The 22829-nt window shown below is 41.4% G+C and overlaps 1 protein-coding gene across 2 annotated transcripts in view; it reads right to left on the bottom strand.

Annotated features, from left to right (window-relative positions):
* Nucleotides 1–8841: 8841 nt before the first annotated feature.
* PIWIL4 (piwi like RNA-mediated gene silencing 4) overlaps nucleotides 8842–22829 on the bottom strand; it is a gene marked incomplete at its 5' end in the record, with an annotated part of 110300 nt that continues 96312 nt past the window's right edge. For both annotated transcript variants that reach the window (XM_079789372.1, XM_079789373.1), the window contains 8 exons: nucleotides 8842–9076; nucleotides 9785–9932; nucleotides 10044–10169; nucleotides 11759–11912; nucleotides 13789–13859; nucleotides 15066–15169; nucleotides 16356–16556; nucleotides 21525–21597. In XM_079789372.1, coding sequence (XP_079645498.1) covers nucleotides 8960–9076; nucleotides 9785–9932; nucleotides 10044–10169; nucleotides 11759–11912; nucleotides 13789–13859; nucleotides 15066–15169; nucleotides 16356–16556; nucleotides 21525–21597 — 994 coding nt within the window. In that variant the 3' untranslated portion in view covers nucleotides 8842–8959. The remainder of the gene's footprint in view (nucleotides 9077–9784; nucleotides 9933–10043; nucleotides 10170–11758; nucleotides 11913–13788; nucleotides 13860–15065; nucleotides 15170–16355; nucleotides 16557–21524; nucleotides 21598–22829) is intronic.

Genomic DNA, 22829 nt, shown 5'->3' with positions numbered 1-22829 from the left:
CTGGTTCACATCTGGGTGTTCTACATGTTACAAAAACATTCTCAAAGGGGCATTTGACATGGCTGGTGGTAGAGCCCCAGTAGATTGGGGGCGTCTTAGTGACAGGGCCCAAGGCCTGCTCATCTTCATCTTGTGGTGTCAGCACATATTAGGTCTGCAAAAAATGTTCATTGAATGAAAAAATCATAGTTACTTATAATTTCCATATCATATAATCACTGTAATTATAATCTGCCATCTGTCCTAGTAGATAGTGGTGTCTCTAGAATTGTGCTGTCCAATATGGTTGCCATTAGCCACACAGAGCTTTTTAAATTTAAATTTAAATTAAGTCAAATGAAATAAAATTTAAAATTCTGTTTCTTCATTGCAGAAGCCGCATTTTAATGCATAATGCACAAGTGGCTAATGGTACTGAACAGAGCTTTCCCATGATCACAGAAAGTGTTGTGGGACAAGATTGCTCTCAGAGGTGGAAACTTCATCAGTATCCCTCACAGAACCTGTATCAGGATCCTATAACATTGTGTTCAACTACCCTTTTTTGAACTAATAACAATGACCCTCTCCTTGTAAATCTCAGCCTGGTCTTCATTTCTGGGTGGAAGCCTCCACTGAGTTCCACTCTGTGCTCCCCGAGACTAAAGCCAATCTCTGTTTTAGATTCTGACTCATCTTACACCACACACAACAATCATACTTTTTAGCTTCTTCACTCAAATTCTTCCTTCTCTAAATTTTCTTTTCTTTTGGCATAGTGTGTTGTTTTTTCTTTTTCTTTCTATTTTTCTTTTGTTTTGTTTGTTTTGTTGTTGTTAATCCTCACCTGAGGATTTTTTCCATTGATTTTTAGAGAGAGTAGAAGGCGAGAGAGAGAGAGAGAGAGAGAGAGAGAGAGAAAGAGAGATGAGAGAGATATCATCGATTGCTTGCCTCTCGCGTGCGTGTGTTGCCTCACTAGGGATCAAACCAGCAACCCAAGAACGTGCCTTTGACTGGGAATCTAACCCGAGACACTCTAACCACTGAGAGCAACGCAGGCCAGGGCTATTTTTGATCCATTTTATACCTTTTATTGTATTATATAATTTTCTATATTGTATAGTTTAAAAAATACAAAAGTTGCAGAGAACTAGCAAACACCTTAAACCCTTGTATCAAGAAAGGTTCTGACAGGAACTGTATGGTAAAGGAAAGAGCAAGTTGTGGGAAAATCACAAGAGCGTCTTAAAGGGGCACGGTGTGGAGCTGTTACCAAAACCTGACAAGAAAGGGCTTCCTGAAAGGAGCCTGCCTTTCCACAGAGGGGGAGGAAACTGGAAAAATAAATACCCAGAGTCCCTCTCTCCCCTCCCTCCCACTCTGCCCTGTCCCCAGCTGGATGAGCCCAGTGGAAGCTGGCCGGCTGGGCAGCTGGGCAGAGGCCAGCCTCCTGGGGCACAGCAGGGTGGAGAAGGGCGAACAGTGCGTCTGGAGGACGACAGAGAATAACCCACATAACCTCCATCTGGAATTAACAAATGGAAACATCTTGATATTTTTGCTTCTCGTTTAAAAATAAATAGAACTTTACACATGGAATTAGAAGTCTCCTTTATTGCCTCACCATTCCGTTCCCCTCCCTCATCAGAGAGAACTCATTTTATGAATTTGGTGTATGCCCTGTTGTCCATGTTTTGTTCTTCCTTTTATTCCATATGTATAAGTAAATACTGGGTAGCATTGTTTTGGCTTTTAAAGATTTTTATATAAAAATTTTCATGCTGTTCCTGTAATTTTGTGACTTGCTTTTTTCATCTAACGGTGTCTTTTGGAGATAGTTGCATGTTAGCATGTATCACTATATTTCACTCATCTTAACTGCTGAATAGTATTCCACTCTATATCTTCTCCTGCTGATGGATGTTTGCATGTTTTCCAATATTCACTGTTCAATGAGCAACCTTGCACCCTAGCTCATAGGGCCTGAACATCAACTTTACTAGAAATTGACAAATTACTCTTCAGATGGTTGTGCTCATTTATATTCTTACCAGCAACATATGAGAGTTCCTCACGGTATTTCAGATTTCAGTTTTGCCAATACAAGGGTGTGACACGGCATCCTGTTGCTGGCATTTTCCTGGCCGCTAGTCTATATCCTTTGCCTATATTTTATTGAATTGTTTCTCTTTTCCTTTATGATTTCTAAGCCTTTATGTATATACTAGATGTTAAATTTTTGCATAAAATGTGATTTGCAACCTAAGACTCTTCTAAATAGCTCAGAATGAGGTTTTATAAATATCTGAATCAAGATGCTAACAGGTACGTCATCCTCAAAAGTAAAGGCCAACCAAAGGCAAGATAGTATGTTTTTCCAAAGTACTGGGCAGTAACAGGTAAATGTCTAAAATTCAAAGGGAACCTACGCATTAAATCAGGGCTTACTTTCTCCACAGGGCTGCTGGCTCCAGATGCATTGCATCATGAGATGAAATTATTGCTGTGTTTCCAGTAAGGGTTTTTAATCATACACATTGCTTCTTCTTTCTTTGGGGGATGGAACGGGCCCATGACACCGATTACCTTACTGGTGCTTGACCAGAAAATTCCATACTTGTTGGTTAAGATTATGTTTCTGGGAGAAGTTGAAACTACAATTTGATCAGATATTAAATCTAGGTTTGGTATCATGGGCTTTTAGCATGGTGGTGCCATTTTGGGCCTGTGGGTGTTTTTCCCCCTTTAACAAGGGCAGCAACTGCTATTTCTCCATCTCTGACTTCCCGGGCCCAGGGCATGCCTGGCTCTGTGAACCAAACAGAACTTTGCTTTGAGATGTGAAAAGGCCTTGCATTAGCGAAGTTATCTGGTTTGGATTTTGAATGATAAAGAGGAATAATCTAAACCAGGCTCTCCCATGGAATTTTTTGTGATGATGAAAAATGTTCTATACACGCACTTTGCAACACAATAGCCATTACCACATGTGGCCTTTGAGTAGTTGAACATGTGCGACCAAGGAACTCGAGTTTTTATTTCATTTAGTATTAATTACTTTACATTTCAAAGGCTGCCACATTGGATAACATGACTCTAGGCATTGAATCACTTGCCCCACTATGAACACCATGCACCAAATGCAAGGAAGGATTTGAATAATTACCTAGATATTCAGAAACATATTTATACTTCCAGTTTCTCTGACCACTATCCAAGCCTAAAGCAATGTAGTAAAGAATAAAATGAATATTACTATGCTTCTCTCTGTGTGTGTTAGGTGCCACTGAGTTTCCTCTGACTCCTGGCTACTCTATGAATGAGTGAGGCCCACAATATCCTGTCCTTGACAGCCCTGTAGACTAGAGCCTATGGCTTCTTTGATGCTTCACTCTACAGAGGTGATAAAGAACCTAATCCCACACATTGTAAAGCAACCAGGGACACCAGGGCTTCAAGATGATGCTGGTGGACTTCTCAGAATCACCCAGTTCATCTACCCAGCCTTCTGTGTGTTTTACCCATTCCCTTCTTGTACCCGTGTACAAGAGATTCTCTAAAGTATATACCTCAAGGTAGACTTGCTGGTTTGTAGGGTCTGGAACTTCTAATATGACTGCACCAGTTCATACCCCAGCAGCAGTGGTTAAATTGGTTTCCCCACATTCTCAGTATTAGGAGACTTTTTAATTTTTTCCAAACTTATGAGAGTGAAATTAAGTCTCATTGGTATTTTATTTTTTAAGTTCCCTGATTACTGGTGAACTTGAGCATCATCTCATATATTCATTAGTCATTTAGTTCCCTTTACTATGAATTGATCATTTTTGGCCCACTTTTCTATTGGGTGATTTTGTTTTTGTCTTTCATTTTTTAAAAACATCTTTTGGATAAGAATCCTTTTCCTGTTGTATATGTTACACATATATTGTCCTAGTCTGCTGTTTGTTGTTTAGCATTATTATTATCTCACTTGCCATTCAGAAGCTTACATTTTTACATAGTCAAAGTGACCAGTCTTTTCCTCTATAATTTTTGCTTTTTTGTATACCGCTTTAAAAGGTTTTCCTTACCAGAATATCATAAAAATATTCCCTATATTTTCTTCTGGTTGTTACAATTTTTGTTTTTAATAATCATGAAATTTCTTTTTGTTTTTCACTTAAAATGGAGATCTAATTTTCTTTCTGTAGAAAGCCCAACTACCTTTTATTGAGTAGTTAATTCTCTCCTCTCTGATCAGTAATTCTAGTTCTCTTAGATAAGTGGCCACATGTCTTTAGAATTTCTATCTGTTCAACTGATCTTTTACTTCTTTAGCTTTATAATAAACTCTGATACCTGATAGAATAAGCCTTTCTGTCTTATTAATCTTTCTCAGAATTGCATTGGATATTTTCGGACTTTTATTCTACCACATGAATTTTATAATAACTTTACTAGAGGCCCGGTGCACAAAATTCATACACGGGTAGGGTTCTTAGACCTGGCCAGCGATCATGGCCAATCGAGGCCTTCCTTCGTTCCATGCTGCTCCTTGGTGGTTAGCATATGTCATAGCGAGCATTCGAACACCCAAGGGGACAATTTGCATTTTAGGCTTATATATATAGAGAGATAAGTTTTATGGAAAACTATGTTGGGGTTTTCATTGGAATTACATCGAAGTTTAGATTTATTTGGGGGAAGATTTTCATCTTTACAATATTAAAGCTTCCTATTGGTGAGCACAGTTCAGCTATCTTTTTGTAAGTAACTTCTTATATGTTTTTCAATGCAGTTTTGAAATTTTCTAAGCAACAAATTTCACAAAGCTCTTGTTTTATTTACTCTTAAGCATCAAATTATTTTTATTGTCAAGTTAGATTTTTCCAATTTATTTGTATCATACTAACTCATAGAAATTTGTTTTTGAAGGTAATTTTATATGTTCTATCTTGTTGAATTATTTTATTAATTCTGTAGGACTTCCTGGACATTCTAAATAGATAATAATACCTGAATAAATCATGATAATTTTGTCTCTTTTTGATCTATGTATCTCCATTATTTTATTGACTAGAAGCTTGAATACAGTATTAATAATAGCTCTATTATTATTATTATTATATATAATATATAACATCTTATAATACAAAGTATATATTATATATATAGACATATAATAATATAACTATTGTTATAATATAGCATTGTTAATGTGGTAGTGGATATCTTTGTCTTGTTCTTGACTTTAATGGGAAAACTTTTAAGCACATGATATATGATAAAAATTTATTATAATAGGTTATAGATTTTTTATTAGAAGCCTTTTTTCAAGCCAAGGATGTTCAAGTTTTTGTCTTTTAAAATGACACATGAATATTAAATTTTCTTGAATGTTTGGTCTGCAGCTACTGCAGTGACAATGTGGATTGTGCCTTTAAATCTGCTGATTACATTCATAGATTTTCTTAAGTAAAACTTTTGTGCATTCCTGAGATAAACATGCTTGATCTTCTTTTTATTTTATATTTATTTATTTATTAGCCTCATCCAAAGATATTTTTCCATTGATTTTCAGAGAGGGTGGAAGAGAGAGGGAAAGAAAGACATAGAGAAATGTTGATATGAGAGAAATACATCAATTGGTTGCCTCCCGCAGAAGCCTGTACCAGAGCCCAGGCCGGGGAGGAGCCTGCAACTGAGGTATGTGCCCTTGACCAGAATCAAACCCGGGACCCTTCTGTCTGCAGGCCAAAGCTCTATTCACTGAGCCATACCAACTGTGGCTTGGTCTTCTTTTTAAAATGTATTCTTCTATTCTGCTTCTTTTTAAAATGTATTCTTCTATTCTGCTAAACTGGGTTTGTTAATATTTTATTTGGATTTTTTACATCTATGTTTATAAGAGAGGTTGGCATATAGTTTTATTTTAATACTGTCTTTGGTTTGGAAATCAAATTATATTGTCTCATAAAATAAATTGAATGTCTCTATTTGTCTCCTCTTTGGAACAGTTTGTATAAGACAGGAATGATCTGTCCCTCGACCAGGGTAAAACTCAGCTGTAAATCTTTCTGGCTGTTTCCTTCTTAGGCTGAACATTGTGACTACTGAGCAAGCTCTTATTTTGTTATTACCATATTAGAAGTAGGTAACACTTAGACAGTTCCTCTGTTCCGATCTAAGCATTTCAACAACTAATTCTCATTCATCAATACCTATACCTGAAAGTGGGCCCACCATCTGTATTTTTAAAATCTTTTAAATGTCTACTCCAACCCCCCTTCTCATAGTACAGATTGAGTAACTGAGTCTCGGGGAGGGGATCCCACAGCTAACAGTGTTGGAACCAGAGCTCAAACGAAGAGTTTCCTAATCCCCTGTTGGCTTCTGGGAGTTTACTTGACACTGGCTCTTCCACGATCTGCTACACCACACCTGCAAAGGGGAAGGGCCCTTGCTCCCACACAGTCCTTGTCTGCCCCCTGGTGGGCTAAAATGGCAAGGAGCCCTACCTTGAGCAAAACTTATTAGTTAAAAAGCTCTACAGAGTCCTGTGTGGATTAATCCTAAAGCCGGCTGCTGGTGATGGCGCTTTACAGCATCCTTGTACTTGGAAGGAGAAAACAACATCATCGTCACAAAAACCCAACCACTCTGGATTGGTTTAGTAGCTTGCCTTCACTTGCCAACTTTAAATATAAGGCACCCCCTCACCTAAGAAATTCAGGAAGAAAATTTTAAAATCTTACTGTACCTTTTATTCCAGTCTTATGGTTCATCTCACAGGTTTTGGAGTCAAACACACCAAGGACAAATTCTAACTCCACAATTTATTAGCTTTATGGTTGGTGAGTCACATAGCATCTTTACTCCTCAGTTTTATCATCTGTAAAATGGTCGTTATAGTGCCTAATTCACACAGTTGTGAAGGTTAAATGTGAATGTAAAGAGCTTGGTTTGGCGCTGTGCCTGGGACGCCCCTCACACCATCCTGGTTATCATTACTCTTTCTATTACTGAAATGGACCATGTTACCAGGCCTGAAAAACACCCTCAAATGGGAAAAGAATGTTTTCCATGCCATCGTATATCTCTGCATAGGGCCTGCTCTCCTCGCCCCTCAGAGAGAACCTTCGGCTCTCCATACCCCCTTCACTATAGCCTTCCACCTAATCTCTCTCTGTGAGAAGAATCTAGAACTCTGATTTTTTCCTTCATAAAAACAGATTTTGCATGTGGTCATATTCTCATTCCTGGGGAATCTCCTGTGAAGGATGAGATGAGAAGATGAGGAGAAACCAGCAAAGGAGACTGGGAATGTGTGACTGATCTAGTGGGAGAGAAACCAGGAGAGTGTGTTATCCTAAAGGCCACACAGTGTCTCACGACGAAAGAAACCATCAGTTGGGCCAAATGCTCTAACAGGTTAGGCAAGACCAGGACCTAGAGAAATGACAAAGTAGAGGCATTAGTGACCTTGGCAAAAGCAATTTTTTTAAATCCTCACCCAAGGATATTTTTTAACTGATTTTTAGAGAGAGAAAGAGAAACATCAATTGGCTGCCTCTTGTATGGGCCCTGACCAGGGATCAAACCCGCAACCTAATTATGTGCCCTGACTTGGAATTGAACTCAAAACCCTTTGATGCGTGGGAAAATGCTCCAACCAACCCACCCAGCCAGGGCGACAAAAGCAATTTTGATGTGGTGGTTGTGAAATTCTGATTGGAGTAAAGAATTTAATACATTGAGGGTAGACTTTTTTTTTTTTTTTGAGAAGTTTTTCTTAAAAAGAGGAGCAAAGAACTGGGATGGTAAGTGGAGGGGGAAATAGTTTCTTTATTAAGATGGAAGAAATAGCCCAGCTGGTGTGGCTCAGTGGTTGAGCTCTGACCTATGAACCAGAAGGTCACGGTTCAATTCCCAGTCAGGACACATGCTTGGGTTTCGGGCTCAATCCTCAGTGAGGGGCATGCAGGAGGCAGCCAATCCATGATTCTCTCTCATCATTGATGTTTTTGTCTCCCATTCTCTCTCCCTTCCTCTCTGAAATCAATAAAAAAACATATATATATTTTAAAGATGGAAGAAATAACAGCACATTTACCATGCTGGTAGGAATGATCAGTGTGAGGGGAAGACTGATGATGCAGCAGAGGGAGGGAAGAAGGACTAGAGCAGCATCCTTCTCAGCCAGAGGGAGCGGGAGTGAGCGCACAGGTGAGAGCCGTCCATAGAGCAGAGACATGTTTACTTATGATAACAAGGGAGGGTCTATGCACACAGAAACCCTTAGATGGATGGAATGGAAGCCTGTGCAAGTCCTCTCCGATGAAGTGTTTTCTCAGTGCAGTAGGAAGCAAGGTCTTCAATGAGAGTAGTTGTATGAAGTGAAATAAAGTACCATCAAGAGAGCAAGTGATAGGCTCAGTTTTAGAAACAGAACTCAGAGTGATGCCAGTGAGGTCTAGTGGGTAAAAGTCTTTGCTGAAAACACTTATGGTAAATAACAAGGTTCACATGTAACTTCAACTGAAATTCAAATAACGATAAACACAATCTGCGATGCTCTAAATTGTCTTTATTTTCTAATAACTACTTACACCACTCTACAAAATGCTCTATAACATGAAGAAAACTTCTGAAACATTTACGGTGGGAATTAGACCCCGTTTACCTACCCATCAAAACATCATGCAAACACTTATTTTCTTAGAGGGTATTCAGCTTTGTGGACTTACGAACAGGTGACGGTACATTTTAATACCATATACCACAACGAGAATCTACTCCAAGCATATAGCTTTCAAATAAAACAACATACATTCTTTTTGAACCATTTCAAATTAAATTATTTTGTTTTCCCCAAAAGTTAAAGCTGGCTCAATCTCCTTTCCCCAGTCACAGTTTCGAGCTCATGGCAGATTTGTAAAGAGTACACCGACTACTCCTGGGATTCTTCATCCGGCAATGCCGAGGGTTCATGTCATCACAGGTAGAAGAGAGAATTGGCCAGCTCCAGACTTGGTTCTTTGTGGATGCTCTGTGCCACGAGGAAGGTCAGCTTGTGCGCGTACTGGCACGGTGCTGGGATACTGACTAAGCCCTGAGAGGAGAAAGTACGGGGGTAATTAATAGGATAACTTGTTCTTCAAAGCGATTTTCCCCTGAGATTCTTCATCTACTAGTTACATACACAATAGGATATGTTTGTGAGTAAACAGTAACTAGACCCAACCAACAAAGGGCATCGGCTCACTGGGCCTTATGCTCACTGGGCAGAATGGGCCGGAGGCCAGTCTGGCTTCATGGCGCTGGGCGCTGGGAGCTACCACACTCAGGGCTAATCTATGTTTCCTTCAACCTAATGTTCCAAGGGGCTCGGGATGAATCTTGGCCTTGGACTCTGAGAGCAGATCTCGGCCTCATGCACAGGTCACAGAATAGGGCCAGGCCCGTCACTTTCCCACCAGACCTCTGAGCTGGCTTCAACGTCAAATGTAACATGGAAATAACAATATCCTCTTTTCCTCCCGGGCTTGCATAAGATAATGAGTGCATACAGTAAAGTCCTCTGGGAATTATAAATATTAATGTATTAATAGTGATTGCTATTTCATTTCTATGACAGACTGGGTTTCTCCCATTGTGGACTCAAGGAGTCCTTCATTCATTCACTCACTCATTCATTTCTCCTTTGTGAAAAGTCAGGCATTATGCGAGGTGTAGAGATGCAAAGGTAAACTGGGGAAGAATTCCTGGGTGGGAACCTTGAATGTCGGTACTCGAGTGTCAGTAAACGGCTGTCACTCACCGGCCAGTTGTAGTACAGGTGGCACAGTTTGAATGTAAGTCTCTGCATGTGGTCGGGCTTCAAGCCGTTGTCATCGTAGATGACGTTATAGTAGGTGGGATTAACAGTTCCCCGACAGGCGGTTTGGCTGATCAAGTAAAAGTCATACCTGAGGGGGGAAATGGAATGAATGTGAGAAAGAAGGCAAACAAAATGAGGCCAAATCTGAACAACACATAGTGAATGTTTCATTGAAGATCAGTTTTCCAACAGCACTCACCACTCAGGACGCGTGGCCTCTGAATCCACCACGGTGCCAAGCGGCGGGTTCTGTAAGGTGCGGTTCTGTTCCACGAAGAACCGCGGCATGCACCGCTTCCTGACCACAATCACCGACAGCTTGGAGCTTGGAGCCAGAGAGGCAAGAAAGTAAGACAGAGAACCGAAAACCAAGCCATGCCGCTTTCTATTTTCTGATTTTTAAAGAAAGATAAGCTGACATATAGTAATTCTAAGTTTTGATGGAATAAATGAATTAATAAACTCATTAGAAAAGCACTGCAATAACAAGGAAAATAAAAATCACCCCCAATCTCTCCTCCCTCAGAGAACACACAATTTTTTTAAATTAGGTAGCGTCCTCGTTACTGAAAGAAGTGTGGGAGGTCCAATCATTTGGCTAGTTTATATCATTTAAGGGGGGATGGTTAATAGGACAATGAACTTAAATTAGCACTTCTAAAAAATGATTTTCCAGAATTATCTGTGGAGACAAGATTCTTTTCCAGTGTCCCTCTATTTTCGCCTTCAGTCTGCCTCTCACTTTCTGAATAGGGAAGGAAGAACCACGAGTCCCTCTTACTCTTCAAATCATCGCTTTTGAACCATGCAAAACACACTCTTGAAAGGATGGATGGGTGAACCAAATACACATTTGGGCCAAATGCTGAATGACCAAGTGTTAAAGGCAGCATTTGGGAAAGCCAAGGCCAAATCCAAGAATCGGCCATCATGGAAGGGACCTCTGGGATGCAAAGGTCACCGTGAAATTTCACCTTAAGCATTTTAATGATTTAAAGTACATATTATTGTTTCCAATGTTGAGACTTAAACGTTGATGTCCTAGTGCTAGAAAACTAACTCCTTGGCACTCTCAGCAATCCCCAAATTGCACCCTTGTGATTCTGAATAGACACATTCACCTGCCATCCGTGAATAGGGAGAGATTTGGGCTCTGACAATTTGGATGCAGCTGAAGATGATCTTGCCCTTAAACCATGATGCTCTCCCTCCTAACAGTCACTGATGAGGTTAAGACAGCTCCTTGTGGCTCTTGGCTGCAACACTTGGTTGATGGAGGTGATGGTGGTATAACCCTACAGATGCCCACTGTGCACTGCTTGGAAGATGCTTTCTGAATATTTTCAGATTAGCATCCTCCCCCACTTTCCAATTCTAATATTTTTCTTGCACTTGACATAATGAATGCTGTACTGAAACATGGAAGCTAGACACGTGGCAATGGAGCGAGGTGCCTGGTGTTTGAGATGGTCTCATTTCCACATGCAGCTCGGCTTTCACCGCACTCACTCCTCTCCCTGCCGTAGACCTCGGCCGCACACCAGGGCCTGCACTTCAGAGGGTGATCCCTGTGTGTGGATTTGGGCCTTGAGCTGAAGCCATAGCTTGTTTTTCCCCCATGGCACGTTAACATGTCTGAGCATCTTCACCTGCCAGCAGCCCCACCGGCTTTCTGCTGCATCTCAGTGTCAGGCTCTGGAGGGTGTCCCCCAGGCGCCCAAAGCTCATGCCTCCCAGGCTATTTACGTAAGACCATCCCGATTACCTCCCATCTAGGGGAAATCAATCCATCCAGATGCAGAAACAGAGCAAAACTTAACTGCCTAAAAAGGATTTGCTGACATACAGTAACTTCAACAGTTACAACAAATGTGCTATAATCAGGAGTTGGAGAAAGAACAATTAACTGAATACCTGGCATTTGAACTTGCTTCTGTCACACTGCTCAGCAGCTGTGGAACTTCATATTCAAGAAGTGTTTGGAGCTGACCATTTCCGACACCATCACGGTACACAATAATCCGTGCAGGCAAACCGTGATTGTACGCGTACCATTTGTTGAGTGCTCCTGCAGAATGTGGTGTAAGAAAACAATGACTCGTGCAATGCCAACAAAGAATACAATTCCCATTAAATTTCAATGGTTAGCCCTAGCTGGTTTGGCTCAGTGAATAGGGCATCGGCCTGCAGACTGAATGGTCCAGGGTTTGATTCCGATCAAGGGCACATGCCCGGATTTCAGGTTGATCCCCATTGGGGGTTGTGCAGGAGGCAGCCAATCAATGATTCTCTCTCATCATTGATGTTTCTATCTCTCTCTCCCTCTCCCTTCCTCTCTGAAATCAATAAAAAAAATATTTAAAATTTTCTTTCAATGTTTAAATAAGTTTGCTGTTTCAGACCACTGTGAAATAGGGTAATACCTAACTTGGGTTGTATTTGCAATAGCATAAAAACAAATAACTTTAGGGAAACATTCCTGCCTCTTTGCTATTTGAGGAATCGTAATGATTTCTATGGCAAAATAGATTCTTAAGCTTAGCATATTGCAGCAGTAAAATTTTAATATTTAAGCAATAAATTAAAACTTAATTCATGCAATAGACATACGAATTCTATTTACATGAACCAAATTAACACCAATTTAGTTTGGTTTAGCCTTTAAATCCTCTCCATAAATACAGACTGGGTAAGTTTAGTTCATTTTCTCCTTTAATGAGCATGGGTATGAAAATATAAGGAAAGACCTTGGCTGTTGCTCTGGAAGCATCTCCACAGGGACTCACCCAATCAGATCCCACGTCTCACTGACAATATAAATTTTGTAAACATTTCCACCCACTCTAACTAGAAATCACCTAAAGGCAGAGACCAGACAGTAACTCCCACCCAACAGAAACTTTTCTAACCACTAAAAAAAAAAAGACCAGGTTTTGAAGTGAGAAGAAGGTAATAATATAATAAAGATGCAGTGATTCTTTTTGTGTATATATTTTATATACAATTGTATACGTTTACCAACCATGGAATTCATTTTAAGTTGGTAGAAGATGATCATATATGTAAGTCTATTACCACCTATCACCAAAATTCACTTTCTTAGTAGAAAAAAAAACTCTTTAAAAACTCCCAAAGCTTGCCCTAACTGGTTTGGCTCAGTGGATAGAGCGTCAGCCTGCGGACTGAAGGGTCCCAGGTTCGATTCTGGTCAAGGGCATGTACCTTGGTTGCGGGCACATCCCTGATAGGGAGTGTGCAGGAGGCAGCTAGCTGATCTATGTTTCTCTCGTCGATGTTTCTGACTCTCTATCCCTCTCCCTTCCTCTCTGTAAAAAATCAATAAAATATATATATATATTTTAAAAATAACTCTTGTTATAAAAAAACACACAAAAAAGCAAAGTTTACAGATGGGAAAACGCAGCTCGAGAAGGGAGTGAGGCGCACAAGCACACCATTCAGGAACGACGATGCCAGATCCAGCCTGGGCTGGTGGGGCGGGGGGGGGAACTCCAGGTCCCTCTTTTCACCAAGTCACACTGTGAAGAGGACACCCTTCCACACCTGCTGTCTTCCCCATCTTCTCCCGCTATGCCACACGGCCTGCACACATCCCCAAAGCTTCTCTCCTATTTCTACACCTAACACTGCTCTGTCGCAATCCTCGTTCCTCTGGGGTAGGTTTCTTTTGGCCTTCAAGCTACTTGTCAGAGCCACCAGCAGCCACAAACTCTCCCTCCTCCTGGCTTTCTGTTTATCACACGCCGACGACAATGTGAATTCCGAGGTCTGACTGTTCGAGTCAGGACACAGCTCTGGGGATCTCCAGCTGGCTGCCCACTGGCTCAGGTAGGCTTGGGGAGTTTGCTTCCTCCTATCGGCTCTACTATCAGCACATGGACCTGGGGTCTTGGAGCCCACCCGCACTGTTACGGTTTTAGTACCGATCATGAAAACTTTTAAGCAGTCTGCAACCTCTGTGGTTGATCTCTGAAGGATACAGCGGGAAAACCACCTAAAGTAAGCAAAGAACAAAAGTAAAGTTCAAAAATTGCTACTATACACATGTCTTAGGGTTAAATTAAGAAATAAACATTACAAGTAAAAACCAATGTTGTTCATAATTTTGTATATGCTATATGATCACAATTATATTAAAATCTCACCCTCCCCCCAAAATGAAATTTATTGAAAGGAGAAACTAAAGCGTTGTGCTGACATCAGACACATCTGGGTTCAAATCCTGGCTGTATACTCATCAACCACGTGACTCTGCTATGCGAACCTAAGCTTCAGTTTCCTCACCTGTAACAAGGACATTTACAAGCTGGTATGATAGTTACTACCTCACGGGGTTACTGTAAAAATTAAATTAGATAATATACGTAAAGTGCTTAGCACTAGCCACATAAAAAGCACTAATAGAGGCCTCTATGTTATTATTATAAAGGAATTTATTAGGTTAGCAGTAGATTTCTACTTTCAAAATAGTCAAAGATTTCTCAAGCATAAGCTCCCACTTGGAATGAAGTTGGAGGCATGCTGCTACTTTTCCTATTTTCCACAATCCAAAATAGACACCCAACCACAAACTTAATGGAGGAAATCCAACAACTTAAGTCTAGGAAGAAGGAATTTGCCAACAGCTCCTACTGCCTCAAAGCAATGTTTAGTTACAAACATGGAAACGATTTTAAGAACTACAATTTAATAAGAACCATAAGCTCATGTTTAATGTGTTATCCCTAATCCTGCCTATGTTTTTCCCCCCTGCCTTTTTAATAGTTGTTCGAACAGCCACCATATCAAGTGTCTGTGAGCATTAATAATAATATAATAACAAGCATGAATCCAGGCAATCTGACTCTCAACTGCTTGACATAATGTATGTAAAGTTCCTAGTACAATGCCTAATACAGTGCAGATGTTCAGAAAATAAATGCACAAGAATTTTTACATGGCCATCCTTTTGGGAATATGACTAGCATGTGAGTAATTGTCCTAATGTATGTGTAAAAATAGTTATTTAATGTGGCAATGTATTGCCCCAATATTATCAATCATTTATATATGTCAGTATAATTTATGACCTTAAGTATTCACATTTTAAAAATACTAGTAAATAAAGAATACAAACTATTCCTTGCTGTATAGTCTTTAGTTAAACCACAATTAATAGTCTAGATAGTGGAAGAATATGTTAGAGTCATTGTAAAAGTACCTGGTGATTCTGAGGTTAATACTGGCCACAAATCCAACCACCACCATTCCCTTGTTGAATGCATCTTTACAGACATCGATACCAACTACCATCAGGGACTTTAACTGTAAAATTAAATTTTTCATGATTTTAATGGGATGAGGTATTATTTCCTCAAACAATGACTTAATATCAAAGTTTTAAAAATTACCCCGTTATTTAATTATTCAAGTTAAGCTATGTGCCAGGAAGATCAAGGTCTAGGTGAAGCAGATTATTAAACCAGAAACCAAAGAGACTTCAAGAGGAAGGCAAGAATATGGTACATACTTTGCTTTAAGAGACTCACTAGAGTCCAAAATAGCAACCATCCTTTGTGGAGATGGCCATGAGTCATCAGTGGCTCAAAGGATTCTGGGAAAGTGCTCAGTCCATTTATCCCTTGCCTCCGGGCTGAAGGAATCTGAAGAGGAATTCCAGCCCCCTTTCTTCATATCTCTAAGGACTCCTCACCTGGCTATGCAGCTGGGGCCACCCTGCTTATGGAAGCATAAGAGAATGGGCTACATTCCCTCACTTCTCATTCCCGCACTTCCTCCCACGGTGGCCACAGTTCAGGAAGGAGAAGAGGATTTATCAGTTCCCCACACAGTTTGGAGATTCAGATGATAGGCTCTGCCAACAGATCTCCAAGGTTTGGGGAGGCCCAACCAGGATGCAAGACTACCCTGAGAGTTAGCACCTGGTGGAAGCAGATAAAGGCAAAGGCCATGGAACACAGATTTTAAATAGCTGCCAGAGGCTCTAAAGCAAGTCCTTCCAAGTCTATGCCAAACTAGATTCTCTCCCATGAACTATTCTGTTATCAGCTTAACTGAAGCTCCTTGAGAATGGGGGTTACGCCTCATCTGTGCACACCTTCACAGTGGCTTGTGTAAGCCAAACCCAGAGCAGAGCTCATCAAGCAAAACAAATACCTCTGGGATCCTATAAAAATATCTCCTACTTTGATTTCATTTTTTAAATGAATTAATCAGCCCGGCTGGCGTGGCTCAGTGGTTGAGTGTCGACCTATGAACCAGGAAGTCACAGTTCAATTCCCGGTCAGGTTACATGCCCGGGTTGCAGGCTCGATCCCCAGTGTGGGGTGTGCAGGAGGCAGCCAATCCATGATTCTCTCTCAACATTGATGTTTCTCTCTCTCTCTCCCTCTCCCTTCCTCTCTGAAATCAATTTTAAAAAATATTTTTTAAAAAAATGAATTGATCAATTGACTGATTACTAAAAGGACAAGAGTGACAGATTCCTCACAGGGATCTCAACGGCCCACAGCTCGCCTCCGAGTTTACAGGTCATCTGCATGGCAATCTTGGTGGCAATACTCATCATCATCCCCTGTTTACTCAAGGTCCGAACAAGCACACACTGGCTTGGGACGGGGCAGTCGGAGCTCAGATATTTTTTAATGGATTCATAATAGTTCTGCTGAGTGGAAGGCAGAATACACATGACCTAAAAGCAAAGCAAAAAAAAAAAAAAAAAAAGTCAATTTATTTATGCTTAGAAATTGCTTTTTAAAAAAAAATGAATACATGGATTCTTCAAACATCTTTTGCCCTTAAGTTTTCAAGAGGCAAATGTGAACATGTCTACAGGTCTTTAAACTTTGACAATCAAGGCCATTTGAAACGCCTTCTCATCAGCCATCCACTCCACCAAGCCCAACTCCGTCTTACCATCTCCCTCGGCCAACCTTTCCCATCTCCTTCACTTCTCTACTGATTTCACTCTGTCTCGTCCTCGAGTTCCCTTCTAACCGAGCTCTTCCTCCAGCCACCTGCCCCCTCTCTGCATGACCCTCTATGGCTCTCCTGTCTCACCGCCTCTGCCTCCCACCTTCACCCACAGAAAAGTGGCTTACACTGTGGTCTTTTTCCCATTAGGTACTGAACAACCAAAATAAAGAAAACAAAAACAACGTATGTTTTGTTTCCTGGAACTTGAAAGTAGGGGTATGGGAAGAGAGAAAATAAGGAGAAAGAAACTCCGCCCCCCCTGATATATTTTAAGTCCACCCAGCTCTGTCCCTGCCCTACTTATCAGGTATTTCCCTCAGAGAAGGATGATTCCCTGGACTACCTCCACCTCCTTTCTACCTCCTATTCTCTACCTTCAAAACCCCCCTAAACTATAGAAAAGAGAGGTACTGTCATGATAAGCAAAAGAAAACAAATAGTTATTTTTTCACCTATAGATCTGTTCAAAATCATAATGCCCAGTGCTAAAGTTATTTACACTTGATTATAGAAAGTAGGAAAAGGTATTCTTAAATTGTCAGCAAAATTATCTTAGGAACCTTCCTTCCTTCCATCCAATGAGTTTGGGGCCAAGCAAAGTAGGTGGTAGCAGCAAGGCAGTGGCCCAATAGGACCAGGGCCAAAGAAGGTGGGAGCCAAGTGAGACTGGTTACACTCCAGGGATGGAGAAGTAAGCATACATTTAGAAAATAATAGCGGCCACTAGCCGAGGAGGAGGGGTACAAATTTGGAAAGGGAGAATGCTTTCCTGTGGTACTGAATCATAACTGGAGGTGTGAACATGTTTTTAATATATACATAGGTACATATAGTAATAACATAGATGTAGTTATACATAATATATATGTATGTACGTGCAGGCACATGCACACACATATTTGCCCCAGCTTTGCCCATTGAGAGAGCCTGGGACAGCAACACTTCAGTAGCAAGTGAGCACACGCAATGCCCAGATCTTGGTTTCCAAATACTGTTCTCTACCCAGAGGAATCAGGGCTCATTAGAGAAATTTCTGATTCCAGAGCTGGGCAGCAAAACTTCAAAATTAGCCTGGCATATCTCCTTGTGCCAGACAGTAAGGATGTGTTCCAAGAACGATGGGGACATGTCAACAAGACACAGAAACCAGCTTGAAGAGGACTCTCACTGGAAAAACCAGGGACAATTTGGGCACAAAAATAAATAGTAGTAGTGGACTGTAAGGTAGTAAGTAAAATAGGGATCCATACTGCTATAAATAGATGAACAAATAATTGGAGAGAAAAGGAAGCTTTTATGTATAATATAATGGCACCTAATAAATGTAGAAGGAAGTATAAAATTAGAAAGCCACCATTTGGCAACCATCCTCTCTAATAAAACGATAATATGCAAATTAACCATCACTCCGCTACATAAGCCACACCCACCAGCCAATCAGGGCGAGTATGCAAATTAACCCCAATCCAAGATGGCTACAGCCACAGAGAGCAAGGTTTCCCAGGTAACAGAGTAAGCCAAGCTTTCCCATAGCCATTGCAGGCCTAAGCCTCCACTCAAGCTACAAAGTTTCAATTATAGAAGGTAAACAAATTCAAACAAATGGCGGCAGAATGGAGCTGAGAGAGCAGGCCAGGGTTGCCGGCGGCAACAGGGGAAGCAAACCTTTCCGCACACCCTGGCCGGGCTCACCCGCTTAAGGCTACAAAGTTTCAATTGTAGAAGGTGAATTAACTGCCACAGAAATGGTTGCCACCCCGGAGGGAACAGCAGGCTTGGCTCTGCTCCAGGCTACAAAGTTTAAATTGTAGAAAGAAAATAAATTCCAAATACCAGGGCCTCTGCTTGGGTTGCCAGGGGGCGTGGCCGGCCTGCAAACCACCACAGGCCCCTCGCTCAGGCCGCCCCACGCCCCAAGGGAACCCCACCCTGATCCAGGACACCCTTCAGGGAAAACCAGCTGGCCCCCACCCGTGTACCAGGCCTCTATCCTATCTAATAAAAGAGTATTATACAGATTGATCATCACTGCAACACACAATATAGCTGCCCCCATGTGGTCAAAGATCCTGCCCCCATGTGGACACAAGATGGCCACTACAAGATGGCCAGCAGGGGAGGGCAGTTGGGAGGCACCCGGCCTGCAAGGGAGGGCAGTTGTGAAGGACCAGGCCTGCAAGGGAGGGCAGTTGAGAGGGACCAGGCTTGCAAGGGAGGGCAGTTGGAGGTGATCAACCCTGCAGGAGAGGGCAGTTAGGGGTGACCAGGCTGGCAGAGGAGGGAAGTTGGGGGCAAACAGGCTGGCAGGGGAGCAGTTAAGCATCAACCAGGCTGGCAGCAGAGTGGTTAGGGGGTGATCAGGCTGGCAGGCAGAAGCAGTTAGGGGCAAGCAGGAAGGCAGGCAGGCAAGCAGTTGGGAGCCAGCAGTCCTGGATTGTGAGAGTGATGTCCGACTGCCCGTTTAGGCCCGATCCCACCAGGATCGGGCCTAAACGGGCAGTCGGACATCCCTCCAGGAGTCCCAGATTGGAGAAGGTACAGGCTGGGCTGAGGGACAACCCCCCGTCGTGCACGAATTTCGTGCACCGGGCTTCTAGTCATAGTAATAATGGATTCAAACAAGAATTACTAATGGATTCTAAAACTAGTGGGTAAAAGTTTGATGAGGAATAGATATTGACAGAGTCTCAAAGTATCTCCCTATCAAAAAGGAAAAAAACTAATTATAAAGAGAAAAAGAATAACTTGACAGGTACCACCTTAATCAATGGGGTACCCTATAGGACGCAGTGAGAACACAGATTCATACTTCCGCCCAAAGTGCATAACCTGAATTTAATCATAAGGAAACATTGGACGAACCCAAATTGAGGAGCATTATACAAAATACTGGTCTATACGCTTCAAAATTAGAAGGCCATCAAAGGCAAGGAAAAAACTATGGAACTGTTCCAAATTGCACACGAAACTAGAGACAGCACAACCAAGTGCAACACATTAGATCCTTTTACTAGACAGGACATACAAATGGAAAAATGTTCATGGAGTCTGTGGATTAGCTGGTCATACTGTTTCTTGATTCTGATGGTTGTCCTATGGTCCTGCAGGAGAGAGACCTTGTTTGTAGGGAATATGCACTGAAGTATTCAAGGCTAATGGAATATGATGTCTGTAACTTCCTCTCAAATGGTTTTTGGAAAAAAGAGATAGATAGATAGATAGATGGATGGATAGATAGATAGATAGATAGATAGATAAGACAATAGATAGATGGTAGATAGATAGATAATGATAAAGCAAATATGATAAAATGTCAACAATTGGGGAATATGGGTGAATGGTATATGGGAGTGTTTTGTACTAGCAACTTTTCTATAAGTTATATTTTATTGATATTAGAGAGGAAGGGAAAGAGAGAGAAAGAGAGAGAGAGAGAGAAAGGAGAAATATCGATCAGTTGCCTTCCATATGAACCCTGACCAGGGTTCAAACCCACAACCTGGGTATGTGCCTTAACCTGGAATGGAACCCACCACCCTGAGCCACACCAGCCAGGGTAAAAAAAAAAAGTACTTGCCCTGAGGGTGAGAATTCCCTTTGTTTATTACAGCATCCTTACGGAGCATTTATTCTGTGTCAGACTAAAGGAGCTGAACTGCTCTGCATGCGATCTGAGCAGGAATGTAGGGAGCTGGGATGAACAAGCCAGGAGGCAAGAGGAGCGGATGGGACAGGAAAGGCCCTGCAGTGTAGTGCGAGGCCTCCGCCTGGGAGAAGAGCACACACTTCCAAGAAACAGGGATGGTTGAGGTTTTGTAAGAACAGGGATGTCGATTTTAACTTGTCTGCCATGTTGGAGTGTGATGTCAACAAACCTAGGCCCCAAACCCTGTGCAAGGTCAGTCTCACACCACACACACACACACACACACACACACACACACACACACAACTTTGGGAAATGAGGCAATTGTGGAAATCCCACAGGCTGATGCAATGCAGGAGGAAATGGCACTCACAAAATATGAACACACACAGGAAGGCAAGAATTCAGGGGAAGCAGGAACATGGGGCCATAGGTGACATGGAAAACCCTCACCCTCAAGAATCCCTGAAACACTGGGAAGAATACGGGTGCCCCAACATCTATGGGGTAAGATGGGAATCAATTTATCTTAAATTTCAAGTGAAAGATGACCCCCCTCCAAGAACTAGAAAAATATGTAGACACCCAAAAGGGTAATATAGGGGTAACAACATGTATTTTCAAATTAATATTAGATATAGGAAAGAAAAATAAACTGTTGATTAAAATGCTAAGAGTAATACTTTCTTGGATGCTTGGGGAAATGCACAGTAATTTGTAAACATCACAGGAGATCATATTCAGATTCTTTCATACTGTTATCTTGCCGAAACCGGCTTGGCTCAGTGGATAGAGCGTCAGCCTGTGGACTGAAAGGTCCCAGGTTCAATTCCGGTCAAGGGCATGTACCTTGGTTGCGGGCACATCCCCAGTGGGGGGGGGTGGGGTGCAGGAGGCAGCTGATAGATGTTTCTCTCTATCTCTCTCTCTTCCTCTCTGTAAAAAAAATCAATAAAATATATATATTTTTAAAAAGACTGTTATCTCCAAAAAAAATAAAAATTACACATGAAAACACAAAAATGATCCTGTACTCACCAACTGAACATCAGGATCAACGTGTTTCTGTAGAGCGCCAAAAAATGCAGCCGGACTTTCCTGTACTTTTATGCTGCGTAAAAAGATTAATTTTGAAGATATAAAATCCCCTTTGTAGTAGCACATAATCATATAGAGTTAAAATAATACAAGTGGATTTTTATAACAGACTGGCAATTTGAGAAAAAAATCATTAGAGAAAAGTGACAACCTTTTTAGTCTAAAATCGTTTCTCACATGCCAAGATATGCCAGAATTATCTAATGACCATTTTTACAAGCTTAGAAGTAGTTTGGGGTAAAATAAAATTTTCTGAACCACCTGGTATCCCTACAATTAGTAATTCTGTTGCTCAAAATGAGATTGAAAGCGAAGTTTGGAAATCACAAGTCTCAATAGCAAGCGTCTGAAACAGGATTCAAGTTAAACTAGGAGTAAGATTTCCCTAATACCAAATTGCCATAAGAATTTTAAAATGAATGTTTCAAAATCATCAGGTTAATGAGACCAAAATATTCAGCTAACCTTGAAACTGTATGATTCAGACTAAAAGATTTTCCCCCCTCCATGACAGCTTGTTTGAAGCCTTAATCAATCAGTCAGCAAGTACTTATCAATGATCTGTTCTGTGGTTAGGGGCCAGAGGCTACAGAAATAATTCCCACATGGAGGAATTTCCAAATCCACTTTCTTTATGTACAATCAGCCTCTTTTGAGTGTATACGACTGGACTGCCCCAATGCCCTGTGACCTTTTAAAACTTGCCCAGCAGGGGGCAGGACCACTGCCTCCTGCTTGCAGATTCCAATGAGCTCTGTTAAAACAACTAAATGCTTCTGACTTTTCCAGTTCAATCTCTTGAATGCATAAACTGCTGTCTTACTGTCCATTCCTTCCAAAGTCACCTGGCAAATATTTCAGGTGGGAGACACTATGCACATAAGTCTCATGGGTAAATGGATACTTCACTGGGCGGGGGGGGGGGGGGGGGGGGGGGGTGGAGCGGGGGAGATGGAACAAAATACGGGCTTTCAAATAAAACAGTCCAGGGACAGAACATAAGCACAGGCTTGCCCATGGAACTGGTGTGAGAAAGGTGCCCGCCCAAGGTCTGCTGACTGTGGCTTCTTCCATTAGTCTTTCCCTGCCTTATTAATTAGCTCATGGTTTAAGAGAAATTAGAGCAGGTGAAACTCAAACCAGGCAATCTGTTAATAGATTTGGTCAGAGGAGAATTCTAAACTGCGGTGTAAAATGAGACTTTGGGAAGATCTGTGGTTTTCAACAATGCTGATGTAATTAATT

Source organism: Cnephaeus nilssonii (genome assembly GCF_951640355.1).
Source record: "Cnephaeus nilssonii genome assembly, chromosome: 13".
Lineage (NCBI taxonomy): Eukaryota > Metazoa > Chordata > Mammalia > Chiroptera > Vespertilionidae > Cnephaeus > Cnephaeus nilssonii.
Note: the sequence above shows the minus strand (reverse complement) of the source record. Positions and strands in the feature narration are given on the sequence as shown.